The sequence below is a fragment of the Squalius cephalus genome (genome assembly GCF_949319135.1).
Source record: "Squalius cephalus genome assembly, chromosome: 12".
Lineage (NCBI taxonomy): Eukaryota > Metazoa > Chordata > Actinopteri > Cypriniformes > Leuciscidae > Squalius > Squalius cephalus.
Genome location: NC_137133.1, coordinates 29,513,905 through 29,537,765, shown reverse-complemented (window position 1 = coordinate 29,537,765; position 23,861 = coordinate 29,513,905). Strand labels below are relative to the sequence as shown.

General features: G+C 38.7%; 2 protein-coding genes across 4 annotated transcripts; one reads left to right on the top strand and one right to left on the bottom strand.

The window, feature by feature from the left end:
• Nucleotides 1–205: 205 nt before the first annotated feature.
• On the top strand, nt 206–20,478 carry trim54 (tripartite motif containing 54). Of its 3 annotated transcripts, none has more exons than XM_079887943.1 (9): nt 206–568; nt 2,894–3,066; nt 6,772–6,946; nt 8,670–8,765; nt 9,129–9,362; nt 12,118–12,140; nt 13,966–14,090; nt 14,205–14,308; nt 16,100–16,629. In XM_079887943.1, the coding sequence occupies exons 1-8, from the start codon at nt 380–382 to the stop codon at nt 14,288–14,290; spliced, it is 1,101 nt and encodes a 366-aa protein (XP_079744069.1). In that variant the 5' UTR covers nt 206–379; the 3' UTR covers nt 14,291–14,308; nt 16,100–16,629. The 3 variants fall into 3 exon arrangements, with proteins under 3 accessions (XP_079744069.1, XP_079744070.1, XP_079744071.1); XM_079887944.1 differs by lacking the exon at nt 16,100–16,629 and adding an exon at nt 20,130–20,478 and having other exon boundaries at nt 207–568; XM_079887945.1 differs by lacking the exon at nt 206–568 and adding an exon at nt 1,243–1,376.
• A 332-nt stretch (nt 20,479–20,810) lies between these two features.
• Nucleotides 20,811–23,163, bottom strand: uts1 (urotensin 1). Its single transcript, XM_079889303.1, has 2 exons — nt 23,107–23,163; nt 20,811–22,345 (listed from the first exon to the last, which is right to left on the bottom strand). The coding sequence occupies exon 2, from the start codon at nt 22,321–22,323 to the stop codon at nt 21,895–21,897; it is 429 nt and encodes a 142-aa protein (XP_079745429.1). The 5' UTR covers nt 22,324–22,345; nt 23,107–23,163; the 3' UTR covers nt 20,811–21,894.
• Nucleotides 23,164–23,861: the final 698 nt, after the last annotated feature.

Here is a 23,861-nt window from a genome sequence, read left to right as displayed (position 1 = left end):
GTCATCGGCGCCAGCTCGGGCTCATGGGCCCGGTTGTCTCGCTAGGCTTTGAGCCGCGTACGCCAGCTGCTCTGTCTCCTCCTGCCAGTCCAGCCCACCCTCTCCTCAAGTTACCCGAGATAACACAGCTCAGAGAAATCTGTCCTCCTACCCCTCCCTCACTTGGCCCCGGGCCCCTATGATAGAGCGCTAAGCGTGGACTCTTAGGGATATCAGGGGGTGTGCAGTTTGGACAGTAACCCAAGCCAGTACAAACACAGCCCAAATATATCCACAGCCACTCTGCGGTTGGGGATCGAATGGGCATCTGGATGAAGTAGAAGCAAAAAGAATAACAGAAGGAAAGAAAGTTTAGGATCTTACTTTTGTTGGCTGAAAGATGTCCAAAAAGCAGGCTGGGATGAACTTCACTTTGGGCTTCAAAGCAGGGTTGGAAGACTCAAGTTCAATGGAGAACTTGGAGAAGCAGCTCATTTGCCCCATCTGTCTGGAGATATTCACTAAGCCTGTGGTCATCTTACCCTGCCAGCACAACCTCTGTAGGAAGTGTGCCAATGATGTTTACCAGGTATTGCTTCATTCCTGTTATACTGTTCTAGTGTCCTATTTGTCAGGTTGAATGGTCATTCTCTCTGTAACATCAAGAAACTCCATTAACATAGAGCTGTTCAGTTTGAAGTCTTAAAGGGTTCACACAAAAATTCTGTCATTAATTACTCACCCTCATGTCGTTCCAAACCTGTAAGACTGTTGTTCATCTTCGGATAACAAATGAAGATCTTTTTGATGAAATCTGAGCTTTCTGTCCCTGCATTGGCAGCTACACAACTACCACTTTGACGCTTCAAAAAGTTCATAAGGAGATTGTAAAACGAATCCATATGAATCGAGCGGTTTAGACAGTCCAAATTTTCTGAGGAGACACGATCGCTTTGAATGATGTACAGACTGAATATAGGCTTTTATTCACATAAACATTCATCAACCCTCACATCAGTTGTGGTAAACAGAAGCTTCAGCAAAAACCAATGAGGTTCATTCTCGTGTTACGCAGCACGTTTGAGCTTCGACAAGAGGTTTGTTCTCATGTGTCAAGCAGGTTCGGTTTAGCTTCTGTTTATGTTCGCTGAGTTTATATGTAAATAAAAACCTAAATTAAATCTGTTCATCATATAAAGCGATCGAGTCTCTTTGGAAAATTTGGACTACATGACTCGATTCTGTGGATTAGTTTTACAATCTCTTTATGAACTTTTTCAAGCGTCAACGTGTAGCTGCCAATGGAGGGTCACAGAAAGCTCTCAGATTTCATCAAAAAGATCTATCTTTGTGTTCCGAAGATGAACAAAAGTCTTACGGGTTTGGACGAAATGAGGGTGAGTAATTAATGACAGAATTTTCATTTTTGGGTGAACTATCCCTTTAAAATCTGGAACAGATTTGGCATTCCTCTTTGGATTTTGAAAAAAATGTTTTTGGGTTTATGAGTAAAAGTCTGTGGTTAAAATTACTTCCACATTTTGTTCTACAACATAAACTACCTAATTAGCCAACATGAAATTTGCTTAAAACATATGGCTGCAGCTACCATAAAGAGATGTAAGTGTAAGGTCTTATGATTTGGGCAACTTGTATACCTCATGTAGAAACTTGTTCAGGCCATTTGAGGCTTGTAAGCTAGAGTCCTCGGCAAAACAAAAGATAACATCTGCTTTCATGTCTGAAACCATTATTTTTGTTTTACATTTCATAATAAACTCTGACTCGTTTATTTTCGTGATTTCGTGTGCAAAGGATTGTGGGGGATTTAAAACAGTCCAAATGAAGGACACGAAACGAAAGACCTTCGAATGATCCTTCTAATTGAGATGGCCTTCAATGACGTTTGATGAAGTGGCAGCCAAGATATGCAGCCTTGCGTTTGAGAAACACCCAGACAGCCACTTGTGAATGAATCGTTGTTTTTAAATGGTTCGGCTCAGTCGCGAGTCGACATAGTGGCATATCGATGTAACCTGCAGAGAGGGGGGCCACTGAGAATGACAAGAATCTTCTTGTCTGGAATATGCAACCACTGACAAGCAGAGTGAATAACATCCCTTTCCTCAAAAGCAAATTCATAGTTGGAGGGGCACAGACAAGCGGAGTGATACAAACAGCAGCGAAAATTGTTAGTTGATGATGCCGCTCAATCATTCAAATTCAAGGACCGGATCTGTTGTTGACGAGAAGCTGTTGTGTGCTGTTGTGAATTTGGCATTTAATTTGGACATTTAAAGCGTAAAATATGAAAAATATGATGTTATTTTCCCGAAGTTATTCTATTGCCCAACTTCATTTACTTTAAAAGTTTTAGAATTTACTTAGAGGCGACTACTGTTTTGTGAGTTTGAAACAAGACCTTAGAGGCAAAGCAGACAAATAGAGATTAATAATCATTTAGCATTTCTGATTTATGCAAAAACTCTTTACTTTGTTCCTTTGATGAGGTTCTCAGTGGATCCATTAGTATTCCCTCTCAGAGAGGGTGACGTTGTTGGGCCAGACTTTACCATGACTGAGAGCTGCTATCCATCTATATTAATTCACATCTTTCACTTTTAACAATTACCCAAAGATAACTGACAGACAAATTACACCGTTTGGTGGGCGAAGGCATCCATTCATTCACCTATTAATTTGGCCATACAGCAGGTCTGCTCTTTTCTTAGTCCTACTTTATTTTGTTGGCTATATTAGTCACATGGAAGATGAAACAATCTTAAATGAATAACTGTATGTGAAATGCCAAAAATTATATATTGTTGACTCACCCATTAGCTTACAGAAATTACACTAATGTGTGCATTGGCCGTTTAACTAATGTTTTACTAATATTCTTTTACTGGTTTAGGCCTCTAGCTCTTTTTGGCAAAACCGGGGCTCTACCACTCTGTCTTCAGGGGGACGCTTCCGCTGCCCATCTTGTCGCCATGAGGTGATATTGGACCGGCATGGTGTATATGGCCTTCAGAGGAACCTGTTAGTGGAGAATATCATTGATATCTACAAATCAGAGTCTACCAGGTCAGTTTCGACTTGGAGTCATCTCCAAAGCGCTGGCTTTTTCTGGGCCTGTTCCAAGCTCCAAGAACAAGCATATCTGTTTTGGAAGCACTGATATGAATGAAAGCTATTTGTTGTAGAGGATTCAAAGCAGTCCTTTCTGTATAGAGATCCAGCAACCCCCCGAGCCGTGTAGCAAAAATACACTGTATGCCAACAAATTTAAATTGTTACAAAAGTCTAGTGACACGCCACTAACCGACACTTGTTCTGTTTCATCAATGAGGCTTAAACCCTGTGTAGTGACACAAATATGTGATTTACCCACATGTGGGAGATTTTCTGCCACGCCACGTAAACACAACAGAGACATGGGACCTGAGGCTCTGGTGACTGCTGCAATCCTTTGCCAAAACACTAAATATAACTAGGACGCTTTATCCCTGTGGCAATAAACAATGTGTCATGAGACCTCCTGTGAAAAATATGCGTAATTGGGTATAATAAGACAGATAGACTTTGAGGTCTTTTGTAACAAACGCTGAGGTGCTTATCATGAATATGTAATGTAACATGGTTAGTAATGTGTCTTTGGTGGAAAGCAGGTCACCTGAATGTAGAGGTTGTTTCAAAGACACAAAAGATCAGTTGTGTGAATATACACACACAACTGATCTTTTGTGTCTTTGAAACAACCTCTACATATACAGTGCTGGTCAGAATTATTTGCCCCCTTGGTAAATATGATCAAAGATGGCTGTAAAAAATAAATCTGCATTGTTAATCCTTTTGATATTTTATTTTTTTTAAAATAGCAAAAATCTAACCTTTCATTGAAGTAAAAGAATTGAAAGTGGGGGGGAAATCACATTATGAAATAAATGTTTTTCTCCAAAACACGTTGGGAACAATTATTTGCCCCCTTTTATTAAATACTTTTAGCAACCTCCTTTTGCCAAGATAACAGCTCTGAGTCTTCTCCTATAATGCCTGATGAGTTTGGAGAACACCTGACAAGATATAAGAGACCATTCCTCCATACAGAATCTCCCACTCATTTTCTATAGGGTTCAGGTCTGGGTACTGGGATTACTGGGAAAAGTAGGCCCACAGCATTAAAGATACAGCAGAGTATTTCATTTTACACATGGGGTACCTTTTATCCCTGTGTGCACCAAACCCATATTAAGTGTTTGCTGCCAAAAAAGCAAAAAAAATTGTTTCATCTGACCATAGAACCCATCCCGTTTGAAGTTCCAGTAGTGTCAGTTACTTTTCAATTTTTGCCAGCAAACCCTAAATATGGATATATATATATTCAAATCCTATTTTCTCTCTCTCTCTCTCTCTCTCTCTCTCTCTCTCTATATATAATATATACACACACAAAAAATGGGGGGGGGGGGGCGGGGGGGGGGGGGGGTCAATAAAAAATTACCATTTTTTTTTGTGATATCAACTAGGTCATGTTTTCTCTAGTTTTAACAATACATCTTACCAAATTTTGTGTTTTTTTTTTTTGTTTTTTTTAAAACAAGAAAAAAATATTGCCCAGTGGGTAAGAAAAATAAATCTTATTAAATGTGATGTAAATGTGTTTTGTTTTAACATTTTTAAAAAGTCGACACAAAATATTTATTTAAAAATGTCTAGTTAATTCACATCCTATTTTTTTCTTGTTGAATATTGCTTCACTCTGAAATACATCACATTTATTTGTTTAGTTAGGTTATTTCAATGAGAATTTTATTTATTTTTTTACAAAAACTTATAAATGCTAATTACAACTTATAAATAGATCCTGTAGTAATATATCCATTCACCATAATATGGTTTCATATGACTATCAGCAGACATCCACTGGATGGCAGTCTTTCATCAACATATTCTGTTTTGAACAGGCCTGCTGCAACACACTGCACATACAAACCATCTCTTTCCTCTTGAGAAGACAGATTAGGACAGATGCTTGTTGAAAAGGTCTATGTGAGTAATGTGCCCATTTTAGGACAGAATATCATATTAGTTGCATCAATCACTTTTAAACGGAGCACCTGCCGCAAATGCCTTTAACGTCAGATTTTTGCATCAGCTCCCGTTATAGTGATTCACCTCAGGGGAAGTGATATCTCACCTCCCATGTCACAAAGAAAGAATGCTTGTTGTTGTGTGTAGTTTATCATTACATGCACAATTTAGAACCAGTGACATTTGCTATTCAGAATTGAGTTAAGGATGTCTTTTAAATTTTGAAGGTAGCAAACTGGAAGAATTCTATTGTACATCCTAATTCAAATTTGAATTTGTATTCTGCAGTATATAACTAGTCTTATTTGTAGTTTTAGAATTCTAGAATTTCCATCTATAGTTATGCTAAAATAATGAGCTTGACATTGTGTTGTGCTGTATGGCAAAATGAAAATAAAATTTGATTGCTTTGATAATTGTTTTACGGTATTTTACTGTTCAAAACTTTTAGGTAAATAAACCGTATCGGTTGTAAGACTGAAAATTCTGGTTGGGGTCTGAGACAAAGGGCCCTGCTAGCTAATTAACATTCGACCTCCCCCATACAGGAAGTGAGGTTCACTTCCTCTCAGAAACAACGAAGAACTCACACAAGAACATGGTTTAATGTGAATGTTTATCATTGACTGTTCTGTTTTTGGTGTCATTTGAAATGTCTCAAAGTGAGTGGTACAGATATCTCATATCCAGATAGATAAAATAAAAGGAAGTAAGGTTTATAGAAGTTTAGAGAAAACTGGTCCAGATAATGCCACCCCCCTTTTGTTGAATAAGAAGCCATTTTGAGGGTGGTCTCCCCCTTCCCCCATGTCACCTGGTCAAGGGGATAAAGGAAGGTGTGCTCCGGCTCTCGGGGGCTTCTTGGCTGGACACGACTGGAATAGGTGGTGTCCTATTCCACCCCCCCCCACCCCTCTCTCTCTCTCTCTCTCTCTCTCTCTCTCTCTCTATCTCTCTATCTCTCTATCTCAGGTGCAAGCTGGGTAAGATTATTTGGTGTAACCAATGTATAACCATGTACTAGATATTTGAATTGATTGTGGAATTGATCTCTGATATCTGAAATATTAAATTGTAACGTGATTATTCTAACTGATTTTGACATTGTTCATTTAATGGTTAAAAGGAATAGTCAAACATTCGCTCACTTTTAGTGAGGCACAGATATTATTAAAACTTTTAATTTATGGAGTCAGATGAATTAACTAGTAAATACATATGATTAATGTATTACAAATTTACAAATGTGATACCTTCCCCGTGTACTGGCGAACCGGCAGATTGGACCAATATAGCGGGCCTTACACGGTCAAGAAAAATGATCTTTTTTGTTTATACTGTAAGGTGCAGTATGTGTCTATACAGAAACTGACTTTAAAATAAAGCTATTGTTTGCCAGTTATTGCCCAGAAAAAAAAGAAACACTAAATTTTGAAAAAGATCAATATTCAAATTGTTTGACAACATGCCCCAATAGCAGGTTAGCTGTGTCATCAAATTATGTAATATTATAGTATATATTTATTTATATTTTTAATATTTATTATCATAATTACTTTTTCCTCTGGAGAAACCTGGGGTCAGCGCTTTGCTAAAGGGCACAGTGGTGATAGCTAAATTTTGCAATCTCTGATTTACCAATTCAAATCTTTAACCTTTCCACCACACCATAAATCTCTTTCTGTTTTGACTCCACAGGTTACTCCTGCCCAAAACAGACCAACAGCAGCTGATGTGTGACCAGCATGTGGAGGAGAAGATCAACATCTACTGCCTCACCTGTAAGACACCGACATGCTCCATGTGCAAGGTGTTCGGGGCTCACAAGGACTGTGATGTGGCACCACTGCCGGTCATCTACAAGAGACAAAAGGTAGAGGATTTGCATACAGTATAATTGACTTCATCAACCAGACAATCCGTTTTTTTTTTAAAGTTTGTTTTGTTGTGGTGTGAATGACCTCAGAATAAAACACAGGCTGTTTTGAGGCTGTGGTGCGACACTGAGAACTAGACAGATGTGTTTATGACACGCTGACCAACAGGTTTCACACATTGCAAGTGGCTCGATCTCACCAAACTTCTCTCGCATCAACACTCACTCACATGTGAACACACATACAGTACACAGACCACCAGCAGCCCTGGCTCCTGTCTCAACTAATGACTGCTTCCTCTTCAACCAATGACCTACTTTTTCAGTTTTTGCTGCATCTAATTTGTCTAACAAATGAGCTATTTATGTTTTCTGAAGAGATTAATCAAGAAGTCAAGTTTAAAAGAGCCCACCCAGTCTGTAGGATATTCCGGCCCCTAAATATGACTCAGAGTCGCATCCCTCCTTCATATTAAAGGTGCACTATGTAACTTTTTTGTTCAAAATCAACATTTAAATAATGAGTCAATACATCATCTATCCTTCTTCTTCTCTGTAACTGATGAACTTTTATTTGGTTATTAAACTGAACTGAATCAACAATGACTTGAGCTGAACAAAACTAACTTGAACTGAATAATGACACTATTGCTTTACATCGGAATTTACCTGTTTATTACTGTGAAGATGCTATATAAATAAAGGTGACTTGACTAAGTATTAGCAATTGCAATGCTCTATAGCAAGCACCAATAAAACAGGACAAATGTGTTTCGTCACACAAAAAACGTGCAGCATCACAGCAGTTTTGTCACTTTCAGATGCTTTCTTAACCTACATGATATTGAGGTCTTGGCCTACTGCACCTCTTGTGAAATGGCTTGTAATGAAGGTCTTCATACCGGGGTGCAACTGGCCCTGAGAAATGAGTCACTCCTCCCTGTTGTGTTTGAGTCATAGCAGCTTCTTCTGGTCTTTACCTTTTATTTGTCAGTTTTGTCCTCTGTAAGTGCCTGTTCTCAGCTCTCTCTCTCTCTCTCTCTCTCTCTCTCTCTCTCTCTCTCTCTCTCTCTCTCTCTCTCTCTCTCTTTATCTCTCTCTTTATCTCTCTCTCTCCCTTCAGCAGCCACCAGATGAACAATGACTAAATGTATCAGCCTTTCCCAATAGAAAAGCATGTGCATGGTGGACACCATATGTCTATCTGTTATTTGCAGTGTTCCTATGCTGAAGGTCAATTCTCATCATCAGAAAAAGTCTCTTTCTTCTTGTAGTATTTCTACAGTATATTTTCTTCTGTGACTCTTGGTTTTGGGGAACTGGAACAGAATGACGTAACGCTGCAGGATCATATTTGGCGGTCGATGGCCAAACCGTCTCCCAAACCACCATAATTTTTGCCAGGTGGCTATGATGACATTTTCTCTTTTAGTCATGGCCCACTATAAACAGTGAATCACTCATTTCAAATGCAAATCAGCTAAGTTTGATCAGTCATGACGGGTAACGTTCCTACAATCTCGGCTTTTAGTTCACATGCTGTTCTCTTGTCTGTAAGTGTGGTTATCACAAGTTGCATAGCCAAGTCTGACATGGCTTTCTTGTGAAAGATGACACGTTGAGTGCATTGGTCATGTGTTTGACCAATGCACCCCCCCCCCCCCCCCCTTATTTTATGAAGACCTGTCACAATTGGTAATATTCTGCTGTTTTGTCTCAGACAGAGCTAAATGATGCCATAGCCATCTTGATGGCAGGAAATGACAGAATACAGGCCCTGATCTCACAGATGGAGGATATTTGTAGGACTGTCAAGGTGAGAAAGAAATGTTACTGTAAACCACAACAATTATGATATTGTGTGATATATTGAATATTCAAGATATATTCATGATTATTAAACATTTTGAATCTTCTTGGCTGCAGTGGCTGTTTAGTTAAAATGATGGATCCTCTGATTCGCAATTTTAAGCCATTTTAGGGCAAATATTTATAATGTTACAAAAGTATCCTGAAATGCATCCGTCCATCGAGAGAGAATTTTTTGCTATATTGCCCATCTCTTGACAGTGATGATTTTTAAATATTTCAAAAATGTATTTACATTTTTTTTGTTGTTGAAACTATTGATGTTTAACTTTTACTTCAAACTAAAACAGTTGCTGGTAATCTTTTGCAGGAAAATGGTCGTCGACAGATGCAGCACATCTCTGATAAGTTTGATGAACTTTTTGCCATCCTAGAAGAGCGTAAAAGGGAACTAGTAGAGACTGTCGGCCGTGAGCAAGACCAAAAACTAAGCCATGTTCGCTCCCTTATCCGTCTCCAAGGAGACCACTTAGAGATGTCCGTCAAACTGGTGGAAACAGCCATCCAGTCCATGGAGGAACCTCAGATGGCTGTGTTTCTGCAGGTACAACTCTATCTATCTATCTATCTATCTATCTATCTATCTATCTATCTATCTATCTATCTATCTATCTATCTATCTATCTATCTGTCTATCTGTCTGTCTGTCTGTCTGTCTGTCTGTCAGGTTCAAAACTTTTTTTGTCAACATATTAAGAGTTAAAGGTTGTATCAGCGATTTCAGGCCCAAACATAAATGATCACATTCATCTAATCTTTCCTAACGATCCGCTAGCTGCCCGCCCCATAAGCGTGCCGTCAAAAAACCGCGTCTCTGTAGGCAGCCTAGGCTCTGAGATCTGCACACAAAAACAATTGGTTTCACCAACCACTCAAAACCAAAATAAATAGTGTTCCAACCAATCACCGACAGGGGTGGGTGTTGTGAGGTTTTGCGCTCGTGCACGGCTGCCTATGACGGCTGCACGCGAAAACCTCACAACACCCGCCCCTGTCGGTGATTGGTTGGAACGCTATTTATTTTGGTTTTGAGTGTTGGTGAGCGCAGTTGTTTTTGTGTGCAGATCTCAGAGCCTAGGCTGCCTAGAGAGAAGCGGTTTTTTGACAGCATGCTTATGGGGCAGGCAGCTAGCGGATCGTTAGGAAAGATTAGATGAATGTGATCATTTATGACAGGGGATTTGGGATATTTTTATCACTCCATAAATCATAAAATACTGTCAACAGCCAGAAAAAATAATACATTGTTTTGGGGGGAATAAAATGTTGCATAAAATCAGTTGAATGAATAAACCAGTGGCTTGCAGTGGTGTTTCAAAATGAGGAGGCAAAGTCCTCAGTTTTAAAAAAAATTTTTTTTAGATTTTTTATATATATATATATATCAAATGTAAATTTGTGTCCCTGTTACATGTAGTTTTTACATTTTCCTGGTTGAATAAACATTACATAAAGACCAAATACAATTCTATTTTGTATTTTTACACTATATAATTGTTCTATTTATTAACACCAAGTATAAATCTCATCAAGTTAGTGTTTTTACGCATTTTTTATTCCAAAATAATAACTAAAGGCAGTAACAATTTAAACAATATATTTTATTTGTGAAATGAAGTTCAGCTGTTCTTCGCAGTGAATCAGCAGTGATATCTAAGTGGGTGAGTTGTTTACTTACTTTTCTAATTAGTCTTCCCATTAACGCCATCATTTTCTTCATTTAGGCCCATTCGCGAACGTGCATGAAAACAAGAGGCAGGATTTATCGCACAAATCAATCACATCCAACCATAACAGATCATATCCAATCATAGTGTGATGGAGGCATTGCCTCCTCTCACGTGACTTTCCCCCATTCATTCTCAATTACCCCCCACCAAACCCAGCGCACACTTTAAGGGGTCTGTTAAAAGTCAATAGGCTCAGGGGAGGCACGAGAGTCCTTTTTAATGTCACATTTTGTAATTATTTTCTCATCCAATTTTTCAGAGGAGACACGGCCTCCCTTGCCTCCTCTGAGAACAAAAATATGTAAGAATAAATAAAACTGAAAAGTGCTAATTAAGTGGAAAACGGGCTTTTAAAGGCACACTATGCAGTTTCCGTTTTTCCACAGAGTCGCTGTGGAGTACTTGTATTTAACGTTACTGTCGTAAATACCACTCGCGCAGAGCCGTCTCTGCACTCTTCCGACCACGTTTTCTTCGTCGACTCTGTCATGATTCACGTCTGAAATGCGTGCTAGTGTCTTCCATAGAGGCTGCTTCATATGTTGTTGATGTATTTGACGTCGTGCTGTAAAGCAAGTCGTGATTCTCGCGAGATTTGCCGCTTTACTATCGGGATGATTCGCCCTACTACGAGTTTGTTTACCATTGAAATTATTTAGAAGCTGTTATATTAAGGTACAGATCTTGCATAGTGTGCCTTTAAGATATGTTTTGTACATGAAATCTACAGATGCAAATAGATAGTGTAAATTTTTTTTTTTTTATGTTTTCATTCCACTTGTCTGAAACAATGTTATCGAAAGCCAAATAACCCCAAATCTCAAAATTTACCAGTGCATGGATTTTTTTTCCCTGTAGTGTCTTGCCCTTAAAAGTCTCTAGATCATTAGCCTCAAAGTAGTTTGCAAAGCTACAGACAACATTACCTTGTCTTAAATGATCACTTTCTAAGTTTCTACATCAAACTCACGCAAACCTCTGGCGGTACAGGTGCTTGTGAATATGTGACGTGGACTTATTGAGCTGTGTGGAGCTAATGCTCCAACAGTGGCGGAGCTGTTTGCTTTCAGAGCCGCCCAGAGATGCTTGATGCAAATGACCCAGTCCTTGCGTATGCTGTTTGCTGATCGACACTGTGCCTGTTGCTACATTTCAAGCATCCTTTAATGACAAGGCCCATGGAGGGGGGCTGACATTGATTTGCGAAAACCTCCCACTGCTGGGGACGGAGGAACACAGATCCCTGTCCTTTGACTAGTGGCTCAAACGGTCAATACTTCACCATGGCTGAGAGCTGCACTCTGCAGAAAGAGACTTTAAACATAGGTGATGGAGAGGTGAAATTGTTTTTTGAAACAGCTTTCACTATAAAGCCTCAGGTGCAGCGCTGCTCTTTTTAACTAGCACTTCTCAGTGCAAACAGAGTGTCAAAGGAGGCTGCCTAACAAGTGTCTGTGATTTAGTATGTGCGCATGAAACTATGTTGAAGAGGACTGGGGGTTTTATGTTTTAATCTGCTGCAGAATCCTCTAGTCCTAAAACGAGTGTTCTTCTTTGCTGTGTTCACAGAGTACAAAAGAAGTGTTCAAGAAGTAAGTCAGCTACGAGTGGTGTGTTTTGAAGTGTCTAAAAGGGATAGTTCACCCCAAAATTAAAATTCTGTAATCATTTACTGATATCATGTTACATATCGTGTATGACTTTCTTGATGACCGAATTTTCATTTTACGTTGAACTGTCCCTTTAAACTAAACCATATTCAGCATGTGTGCTTCATCAATATCTGATGCCTCCTAAAGACCAACAATCATGATTAACAACATCACAGACAATGACTCAACCAGCCTCCCACCCCTAACAACCCACTGTATTATGCATTGGTTCATAACATTCATCTACATCAATATTGTGGAAAGATTCTGGATTTATTGAAATCCCTCATCCTACCACTTATTTATCTTCTGCTGACTTCTGCGTGTAATTCAGCTCCAAACGCTTAATGTGTAGAGATGTGTGGACCCACTGTATTATTCTAATGTATTTTCAAATGTAATGTGATGGCAAAACTGAATTTTCAGCATTATTGCTCCAGTCTTCAGTCACATGATCCTTCAGAAATCATTCTAATAAGCTGATTTGCTGCTCAAGAATAATATCTTATTATTATCAATGTTGAAACAGTTTTGCTGCTTCTTTGTTTTTGGAACATATATGTCTTTAATGTCACTTTTAACCAATTCAATGCGTCCTTGCTGAATATAAATATTCATTTCTTATCTGCTAGCACATTTTTTAATGCTCCCCCAAAAGACACCCTACTGACTATAAGTGACTTTGCAAGTACATGTCAAATTATTCTACTCACCCGAACCCTAACATCTAACTATAACCTAACAGTCTGCTACTCAACTGACTGGTAGTTGACATGTATCTGCAAAGTTATTATGGTTAGTAGAATGTCTAAAGTCGACCATCAAAATAAAGTGTAAACAAAAAATCTTATTGATTCCAAACCTTTGAACTGTTAAAAGAAATGTAAGATTAAAATGTAAAATCCCTCAGTGACGTATGCTGACTATTTTTCTCTTACATTCTTTATCAGTATTTCATTGTTTACTATAGTTGAAGATTACTTTTATATTTTCCTTGTCAAGCACAATATTTCAACTCTGCTATGGGAAAAATCAATTCAGATTTTTTTGTCTTTTTACAAAAAGTTGAAAAATGTGAACAGAAAAGATTGTAATATGTTGCGATTTTGTAAGTCTATATAGCCATTTTGGCTAAACATTCAACCCTTTTTTTTTTTTTTTTTTTTTTTTTAATGTAACAGATTGAAAAAAAAATATTTGAAAGAGAAATGATCATGGATTATTAACTTTTTTTTAATAATGGGCCATTTGTTGAGGCACATTTATCTGTTCAAATTATAGTGATAAATAACTGGTACTGGTTTTAGAATTGGCGTAATATTTGAAGAAGCGGCTATTGAAAAAAATTTGAGCATGTTGGGGAAAATATGATTTGCAAGTTGAAAGACATGAACGTTCAGCATTGAGGTTTTCACAGGTATTTCCTTCAGTAAATGCAAGTCTTCCATTGATGCTGCAAGCTAATTGCCTCCAAAAGCAACTTTTCTTTGCAAAATGAAACTTCATGCAACGTGGGCAATAACGTATGAATCAGCATTCATCACATTTTCCCCCAAAACCTCTAACTGTTTAGAAAAATGCTTACGCTTACAACGCTGTCTAGCTGTGTCTTATGTTTCATGCTACTCTCCACCTGCGGAGACTGCGAGTGGTGCCTCGTGCACCTGCGTCACCAGCAGCCACGGGGAGACGGAGGAACTGGGACCTAACGCTATCCGTCACTTTTATATTTGTCCGAGCAACTTCACCGCTCTGTCCTTGACAGGATCACAGACACTGCCAAGGCCACCAACATTGAGCAGACGGAGGCAGGCTTTGAGAGCATGGACCACTTCATCATCAACACGGAGGATGTGGCCGACATGTTGAGAGGCATCGACTTCCAGTCAGGTGAAGGCTTCACAGCTATGATGACATCATCTTTCTCATATGTCCAGTTATTTGCATTGGTAAGTTGAAGTTGCATTGCAATGTATTTAGTGGTGAAACGTACTTTTGTTGCAGGTGAGGATGGGGAAGACGGCAGTGATGAAGCTCCTGGAGACCTGACCAACTCACCTGGTCAGAGTGGTGAATCAGGGAGATGCTAACTTATTTTTAAACCCAAGGTTAGTTTCAAAGATGAAATCATGGCCTTAAAGGGATGGCTAACCCAAAAAGGAAAATTCTGCTATCATTTGCTCACCCTCATGTCGTTCCAAACCTGTATGAGTTTCTTCCTTCTGTGGAACACAAAATTTTGAAGAACAATTGGAGCCAAACAACTTTGGAGCTCATTGGCTTGGATGGATAAAAGGACATTTCTCAAAATTTGGGCTCCACAAATGAAAGCAAGTCAAAAGTCCTTTTGAATTTTTTTTTTTTTTTTTTTACTTTTTCCAATGTTCTAACATTGGTACATGATGGTCTGAAAACCATTTAACCCTATAAAGCCTACTGTATCATATTTGATACACACATTTCTCAGGCCTTTAAATTATCAACATCCTCTACTATTATGCCTGTTTTTATAAACGTCCACCTTCAGGTTGTGGTATATGTGTCTTTTTGCTGTGAAATCTTTTCTGATTTTTATTCAGTAAATGTGAGAATACTTTTATATTGTTAGTAATATATTATAGTGGAGCGGCTAAGTGCTTATGTTTGGCAGAATCGTTCAGTTTATGATACAAGCATGAAAATTGGCATGAGCAGTCTCCATGGGTCACTTGACAAGAAAATTGTCCAAGCCACTTGAAATTTCAAGATGGCGGCCATTTTTCAAGATGGCCGACACCTTAGTGGAGCAGTTAAGTGATATAGTGGTTTATTTGGTGATACAAGCATGAAAATTGGCATGAGCAGTCTCTGTGGGTCACTTGACAATAAGCCACCTACAGCTACTTGAAATTTCAAGATGGCGGCCATTTTTCAAGATGGCCACCACCTTAGTGGAGCAATTAGGCTTAAGAAATCATTTAGTTGGTGATACAAGCATGAAAATTGCCATGAGCCTAATTGCTCCACTAAGGTGGTGGCCATCTTGAAAAATGGCCGCCATCTTGAAATTTCAAGTAGCTGTGGGTGGCTTATTGTCTAGTGACCATCAGAGACAGCTCATGCCAATTTTCATGCTTGTATCACCAAATAAACCACTATATCACTTAACTGCTCCACTAAGGTGTCGGCCAGCTTGAAAAATGGCCGCCATCTTGAAATTTCAAGTAGCTGTAGGTGGCTTATTGTCTAGTGACCATCAGAGACTGCTGATGCCAATTTTCATGCTTGTATCACTAAATAAACCACTATATCACATAACTGCTCCACTAAGGTGTCGGCCATACTGAAAAATGAAAAATCTTGAAATTTCAAGTGGCTCGGACAATTTTCTTGTCAAGTGACCCATGGAGACTGCTCATGCCAATTTTCACGCTTGTATCATAAACTGAACGATTATATCACTTAGCCGCTCCGCTATACACATTATCGGGAGATCTAAAGTGACAATTGATATTTATATGCATTTTATGTAAATAGTTTGGTATACTGTTCTAAAGATCTCATTGATTTACATTACAAGCTATCAGAATGTCATCTTATTTTTTACCCATATAAATATTAGCATCTGCACCAAACTGCATATTGCTCAGTTTGGGCGTCTGAATAAAATTAAGGTGTTTTTTCCTCCTTAAATATGAGCTTTATTTTCTTCTATATCATACTATATGAGCTATAAAAGCCTGATGTATTAAATATGATACTCATCAAAACACACCTGCAAAGTTTTTAATTTATTTAGATGTTTTTAAATATTTTATCTAAAAGTTTAATAAACTTTTCCAATTCAAAACATTCGAATTTCGGACTATTATTTCATACGTCAGGCTTTACAGGGTTAAAGTGTTTCTCTTCTCTATTAGTGTGAATCTGGCAGATCATGCAGACGTCCCATCCTGTGATGTGAACATTCTTGGCAACAGTGGCACTCATTGTGTTGAGTACACTCGTCATCTCCTACCAAACTCTATTAAAAATGTGCTGACTAAAGTCTCTGTAAGGGGTCCATAAACATGTGGATCTGGTGAAATGTTGATGTGATGCACTCCACCTGTGTGAACCATATACATAAAAATCACCTTGACACCAGTTATTAAGAAATTGCAAATGGCTGAGAAAAGATTATTTAGTATAATTTGTTTGCAGAAACCACTTGGTTTAATAATTTTGTATCTGATACAATTTGCTTTTTTAGTGTGAAAAACATAGGTGATGGAGAGGTGATGTGAAATGTAAAACATTTTCTTAATGTGAAATGTAAAAATATATATTTTTCTTAATGTGAAGAAAATTGTAATAATACAAAGGATGTTTTGCCTCTATAAAGTACCTTTTGTGCAATGGAAAGTTCTTAATGAGCCATAAATGCCAATAAATTTTCATTTGTAATTTGATTTTCATCAATTTTTATTTGTAAGGAGCTGTTGAGCTCCAAAAGTGACAAAAATCACTTTAAAAGTCAATGAAAGTAGTTCTTATGACTCATGTGCAATATTCCATGTGCTTATATGAAATCATTATCCCTTCTGAATCTCTTCATTAATTCTCAGTCGATGCATCTTTGCTTGTCAAGATCCTTTGATTTAAATTTCAATCTCTTTCTCACTGCCTCTTTTTCAAGCCTTCATGCGGCTTCAGAGGACTTGGAATATTGGGCATAGATTATGTTTAAAGGTGCAGTAAGCGATTTCTGAGAAACGCTGTTGAAAGTGGATTGGAACAAGCACCCCAACACACTTGTAGCCAATCAGCAGTAGGGGGCGTGTCCTCTCATGATGAGAGCGAGCAAGAGGGAGATTTGAAGACTGTAGAAAGAGAGATGGCTGAGAGACATTGCAAAAAAGAAAAGCCCAGGGGAATATCACTGAAAAAAGAAGGGTCATGATCAGGGAAGAGCTTTAAGACCCATATTAGAAAAGCCTGAAAAAGGTCGCTGAGGTTGCGTTTTTTCAGCTCCACACATTATTATTGGCTTTGCTATGTTTCACAGAACCAAAATATTCTGTTATTGTAATGTTTGCTATTATAATAGAACAGGTTTGGGTGTAATTGTTTGTCTGGAGCTATAATCATGTATAGTATCATTTTTGTTCTTCCATCTCCTTCGTCATCTTCGCTTTATTTTTCGTGAAGCATTATTTTGCTTCGCTTCAGCTATGATAAAGAGACATCCACTCATGTTCATGCGTTTTGGGGGCGGAGCAATGAACGGAGGGGTGTGTGTTTAGGGCCATCCTTAGGGTGGTGCAGTGCAACCAAGCGGCAACCTCCCCGTCTCTCTCTTGAAACCAACACGGAAGTGAGTTAAACTGCAATTCGTTGACTGGCCGCTTGAGGCTGGTGTCAAAAGTGAGTCAAATCTGTATCTCCCCCATGTTAAAATTACTAACTTTACAGCAGAAAAAAAACATGTTTACAGCCTGGTTCTCTATGTGGCTTTGGTCTATACAGCTAATTTTGCCCTTCATGACAACTGTGAGGGGGGTGAATTTTTTTATTACTCTTCCGTTTAGTTGATTAATATTTAAAGTTCTAAGGGTGTGGCCACTTGAGTGACAGGTGGATTGCCGCTGATGTCAATGCTAGCCGTTTGTCTGCTGTTACTAGCCGTCACTTCACCTCAGCAAATGTTAGCTGCTGAACCTCTGCAGTGTTTGTGCTTTTTTTCGGGATTATTTCATACAATTTAATACACCCATTACTTCGCCCACGGCTTAGGATTGCGTCGTTGTCGTCGAGTATCGTTCGAGAGAACAACCAGTGCTGTATTTCAGTTGGTTTCCTCTGTTAACATGCACTAATGGATGTCTGACAATTTCGTTGCTTTTTGGAGTTTTCAGATTTAAAAACGTCAATAAAGGCTCGTTCGTTCTGCTCTCATGGAACAGATAGATTATAATATGCTTATGTACCGTCAGATGAAATCCTGCAGGTGTCGGAGCTTTCTCCGTCCATGCAATAAATGCACATCCTTGAATGAGCGTGGATTTTCTAGCGCATTTACTTGAACTTCATAGGCAATATATCTATGGTTTAACCCATTTGAGAGGCGGCCAAAATCAGAATTTAAAATGGACTGAATAAGCTCTCTACAAACTTGACGAGCGATGCCGCGCTTACGGACCATAGACTATAAAAAAAGAGTGACTGACATGTAACGTTATGCACATAAATCACTGTCACCGACACACTCTCAGAGTAATATTAAGTTACTGCATAATGCATTTTCAACTAGCAGAATAGTACAGAATCACGATACAGTCTCACTTGTAGCCATGTCTTTTAACTATTATAATATTTCGAAGGGCAAAAATAGGAACTTTTAATTGAGCTCCTCAGCTCCACTCACGCCCCGCCTCTTTGCCCATTTTCTGTTATCCGGGAGTGACGCAAGGCCAAGATGGCGACGGCCGGCTCCTCCCACTTTAGGCTTCAAAAATGCTCTTCAGAAACCTACGGGTGACGTCACAGACACTACGTCCATATTTTTTTTTACAGTCTATGAGTGCAACAGTGCTGCTTTCGGGGTCCCTGCACCAATTGCGAATGGACCACACTGGGCCCCACCCAACGTTTGTTTTTTGGGAGTGTTATTTAGGTTGATTTCAAATATCAACACATATTTCTCAGAAATTGCTTACTGCACCTTTAATGTGCTTTTTTTTTTGTCATTTTAGAAGCATGAAAACCCCTGTTCCCCATTCACTTTAATTGTACAGACAACAGTGTGATCATTATGCTTAATTTATCATTTTATTGTTCAGCATATACATGCTTAAAAATAATGGTTCTAAAATGGGTTTTGAAAGAACCTTTCAATAAACAGTTCTTAAAAGAAAGAGTAAAGAACAGTTTAATAATCTAAAGAACCTTTTGTGACACGGAAAGGTTCCATGGATGTTAAAGGTTCTTCATGGAACCATAGATGCCAGTAAAGAACCTTTATTTTTAAGAGTGTGTGAGTAAACAGTAAAAACTTACCAACCAAGGTGCAAAAGTTGTTTCTAAGATTCATGATTTATGCAACTTGGAAAATAGTATTTGCACAAAATACATATCCTGTTCTTTAAGAGGTGGGTATCCTGTCATGCAGGGGCATCCCCATCTCTGCAAGCTTTCTTTAAATAACCGTTCCTCTTACTTCAATTTAAAGGTCAGAAACCTCTTTAATTCGGGCAGCATGCAGCTTTCTCTCTGGCACTTACCTGATCTAATAGGACTGTGTGTCCATTGAGTAAGTGCAGTGTTGAGAACAGGGCTAAATCGCAGTGGCAGGCACTCTGCATCTTACCTCTTGGCTTCTGATGGTCCATCCACCCCCACCTGTGCTGGAGCCGTGAGTCCACTTCCACCCATTACTTAATAACCGCTCGTCTCTGTGTCACCAGCTATGGATATATGGCAGTGGAGATATATGACGTGCTCACGGACGCTGACCTTGTCACTCGTGCTGTCAGCTCACTGATCAATTCATGGAGGGAAGGAGAGGGAAAGAGTAATTTGGAGATGCAGCATTCGGTCTAATTATGTGCAGAACTACTCCACACATGGAATGTGTCCACTCGGAATGAGGATGGATCTTATTTTGAGGATGTGGTGCGTCACAAGCTGACGTACCGGCCTTCGTGTAATTTAAAGCTGTAATTTTTCCTAGAAAAATTGTATTTTTTGCAGGTGTCAGAAGCAGGATGAGATGCGACTTGTTTAACCGTTACTTATGTAACACGTTGTGCACAATGACACGTCCTAAAAACAATGAGTGTTCCGTCAACATATGTTCTTGCCAATGCAAATCACACACTGTCCTCTCCCACTTGCCCCATTTATGACTAAAATAGACTGAGTGTAAGATTATGGAAGATTTAACTCATATATTTTATTTTTCATTTCCAGGGTATTTCCTGTGCTGACTTAAGAGAGACTATAAGGAGGAGGTTTTGTTTAATCCTTTCAACATGGCATGAGCTTCTTTCATCTGGCATTTTGTGGCCCTAAGACTCTGAAGCTATAGTTCAGTAAGAGGAATTACGAATTTATTCATAGCTTTTGCATTCTGGATGTATAAAAATATGTTTATGATGCAGCTTTTGGTCTTTTTTGATCACATAACTTTAGCAGAGTTGATATTAAGTTAGAGGAGAACATGAAACCAGAAAACATTTGTGGGTTGTCCAAATTATATATATATATATATACTGTATATATATAGTTTTGCATTCTTTTGTTGGTAATCTATACATTCATATTTTTTATTTTCAAATAAAGATGCTTTGTGTTTTCATTAAAAGTGGTGAACGATGTGTATAGCATGGGCTGATATTTATCTACAAATACACCCAACCTTATTTCAAAATAATGATTCATTTGAATTGAAACTGCAAATGTCACTATACCTAGCTCAACCGTTAAAAAAGAAAGCTTTTGGAATTATTACCGTTACAGCCCTTCAATTCATGATATGCATTTAACATTTCAAAAGAGCATAGAGTAATTTCCATTGTGACATCTCACCTGTTTCTCACCACTTTGTGTTTTATGTTTTGTGTAATGTTAATTCAACCCGTGTCTGCTGTGATCATTACCACTTTTAATGGGTGATAATGAGGTTTACATGTTTGCAGTTACTTGTAAAAGGCATGTACTCTCATTTATTTCTGCAGATCCATGTTCAAAATACAAAGTCATGTTTATGCATTTAGGTGCAATATAAGATGTCATTTACATAATGATAAGCAATATACAATGTACAGTATATCTCTACCACTTTGTAATATTGTCCAACATTATTGTCACAAACGTGGGTTAGCCTCTTGGTTGAAGTGCAAAGATCATTGTTTCCCACCATGTGAGGAGAACATACTTTTGCACTTATACAGTGAGCATCTGGGATTATATTGGCATTATTACCAAAGTATAGCATTTTATGTCATGAGAACACTCCTGTTGGCAAAGCAAGAGGTTGCAACCAAACCAGCCATACAAAAAAACGACCCTTAACAGTGGCCCGTTTACAAGCGGACAGTGAGCATCTGATGAAAACCATATTATAGAATTAGCAGTAATAGGATTTGTAATGGTTTAGTAGTACTGTACCTCTTCCATTCATAACACTAATTAGGAGGCCAAGAACTTTAAACACTAAAGGGGTACCAGGCAATTGTACATTGATTGATTGATTTGGTAACATATGAACCCTCCTGCACAGCGTTTAGAGGTCCTGAACAGGTCTGTTGTGGCTTTTGCGTGTGGTTTCCCGAGTTCTGAAATGGTCCAGAGGTCATGGAGACAGCAGCAGGTCACCAGAAACTCTTCTGGCTAACAGATGGATGCCACTCTTAAAAATAAAGGTTCCACATAACCCTGATGCCACAAGAGAAACTTTTTTATTCTGTAGGTCTTCAAGCCGGGTTGCTTTAAATAACCCACTAACCAATAGCCTGATCAGAAGATATTTTTTTTCATCTCCAAAGAACCACAGCCAACTCAACAACGACAAGGAGGCTGCAAAGAACCACTGAAGAACCTTTATTTCTAAGAGTGTGGGTCGAGCAGGAGGCATCGGTGAATGTCGTGCTTTAGCGAGAGTTTTGGGGGGGTGAAAGAGTGCATTGAGCTTGATCTTTACTCTCCGACTGAAAGCATCATCGTTGGACTACAGCTACTTCCCAACCTCATCTAGATATTTGCGGTTCAGTCCCGCCTGTTCCCTTTGATTCTCGTTCCGCGCCATTTCTATCATGTTTCTCAGCAGGTGGAAGGTGAGGTCGATGGAGATCGGAGGATCGTCGTTCCGTTTGGAAAACTCCTCTAAGCTGTTGTCCTCGTGAGGAGAGCGCAGCTGCGCCGTGGGGAAGTGCTGGAGATGCAGGACACCACCTGCTTTCTGCGCTCCGACGGTTCTCTGCAAATACTGAAGGAGTTTTTCGCCCAGCAGGAACGACACGGCGTCGTCTCCAGCCCTGTTCAGGAGCACGTCGTCTAGCTGGCTGCTCATAAAGCTCATTTCGCGGGGTCGACAGGTGTTCAGCGGGATGTGGGTGATCAGTAAGACTGAAGTAATGAGCAGGACCAAAGGGACGGGCTTCATGCTGGACACAGCCGCGCGCTTCCTGAGGAAAACACCCAGGTGTGTTACTTCACATCAAAACAAAACTTTGATACATGCTGACAGTTAAATACTTCCTGCTGTTTTAAGTTGGCTATTAGTAGCCTAGTATAAATAACAAAACTCACATTATTTAGCAGAGTTATTATAAATAAATCAAAAAAGCTTAGGCCAAAACAAAGAAAAAACTACTTTTTGTAGTAAATAGACTAGGCTACTACTATCGATTATAAAAATAATAGATACATAATTCTTTCAAACATTTGGATTTTTAGACAAACGTTTTTTTATTCATGTTAATTCCAAAAATAATTACAAAAGGTTAATTTTTAAAATATAAATTCGATTTTTTTGTATTATGTAGGCTAATATATAAAAGTATTAGAATATAAAAAAATTATATCAATATAAGTCGTACATCAAACAATACCGGTGAAGAGTTTGCAACTCGTTTATAAAGCAAAAAAAATGAAATAGCTGGTCCACGGTTTAATAACTATGATAAGTCAATATCACAGCAAATGTCTAGACTATTTGTACGTACCGTTGTGTTTTAATTGAAAACGAGCAAAAACCGTCAACTAATAATAATACCTACTCTGATAGACACATAAACCGAATCTTGAAGAAATCCAAACAATCAGCAAAATGAATGAACAATAATGACAGTCCTGTACAATAGAAACACTAAGATCTCATTCTCGAACCTAAGCTTGAATGGCCTCAGTCAAGAAGTTGAAAGCAAGTCATATTAAGGTAACTTACTCGATCGTCTTCTGTTGCTTCAAAAGTACTTGTAAGGAAGAGTGTTTGCAGACAGACTGGAGTGGAGCTCCTGTAGCTCAATGGTTATATACATCACACACCGCTCCATTGACGTCAGTGGAGCTGCATAAACTGCTTGTAAATGAGGCAATTCTGAACTGGAAGGAAGAGTGGAGTAAAGGTGCTGTAGATCCGAAGGACAAGGTGAGGCGTGTCATTTATTTATTTTTGTCTCTCCAAAGTTTTCAATCAGCAAAGATGATCTTGATGCCGTTGCAAAGTCAGGAACTTAAGTTTCAAAGAAAATGTATCCGAAGTTGGAACAGACAGGTGATCAGTGGATGGTGATACTACTTTGACTATCAAAAGACTTGTTTTTGAAATGCACCTGAGCAAAGTGAGCTGAGGAGCTGCTGTCGTGATGGATTTCTGCATGGATGGTCATTTGTGGTCAGAAGGAGAGCAGAAGCGCGCGACGGGGACACGAGACTCTGTCCAAGGTGCTGAAATCCTTCAAGACGCAGCCAGACCTCACTGGTTCATTATATTCCAATAAAACCATTTCTTTGCATATTTCTATACTGGGTGAGGTGTTTCTACGTTTGTTTGTTATATATATATATATATATATATATATATATATATATATATATAGCAACAGTAACGGAGAAACTGTAAGTATTGTAATAAATTACACATATACATTGCAATATGGCTGTTTCAGTACACATACAAAATATTTTTCACATAGCCTA

Coding starts and splice junctions, on each gene's coding strand:
- trim54 (XM_079887944.1), top strand. CDS start 380: ATGTCCAAAAAGCAGGCTGGGATGAACTTCACTTTGGGCTTCAAAGCA. Junction 569..2,893: donor GTGCCAATGATGTTTACCAG/GTATTGCTTCAT, acceptor TTACTGGTTTAG/GCCTCTAGCTCTTTTTGGCA. Junction 6,947..8,669: donor TCATCTACAAGAGACAAAAG/GTAGAGGATTTG, acceptor GTTTTGTCTCAG/ACAGAGCTAAATGATGCCAT.
- uts1 (XM_079889303.1), bottom strand. CDS start 22,323: ATGAAGCCCGTCCCTTTGGTCCTGCTCATTACTTCAGTCTTACTGATC.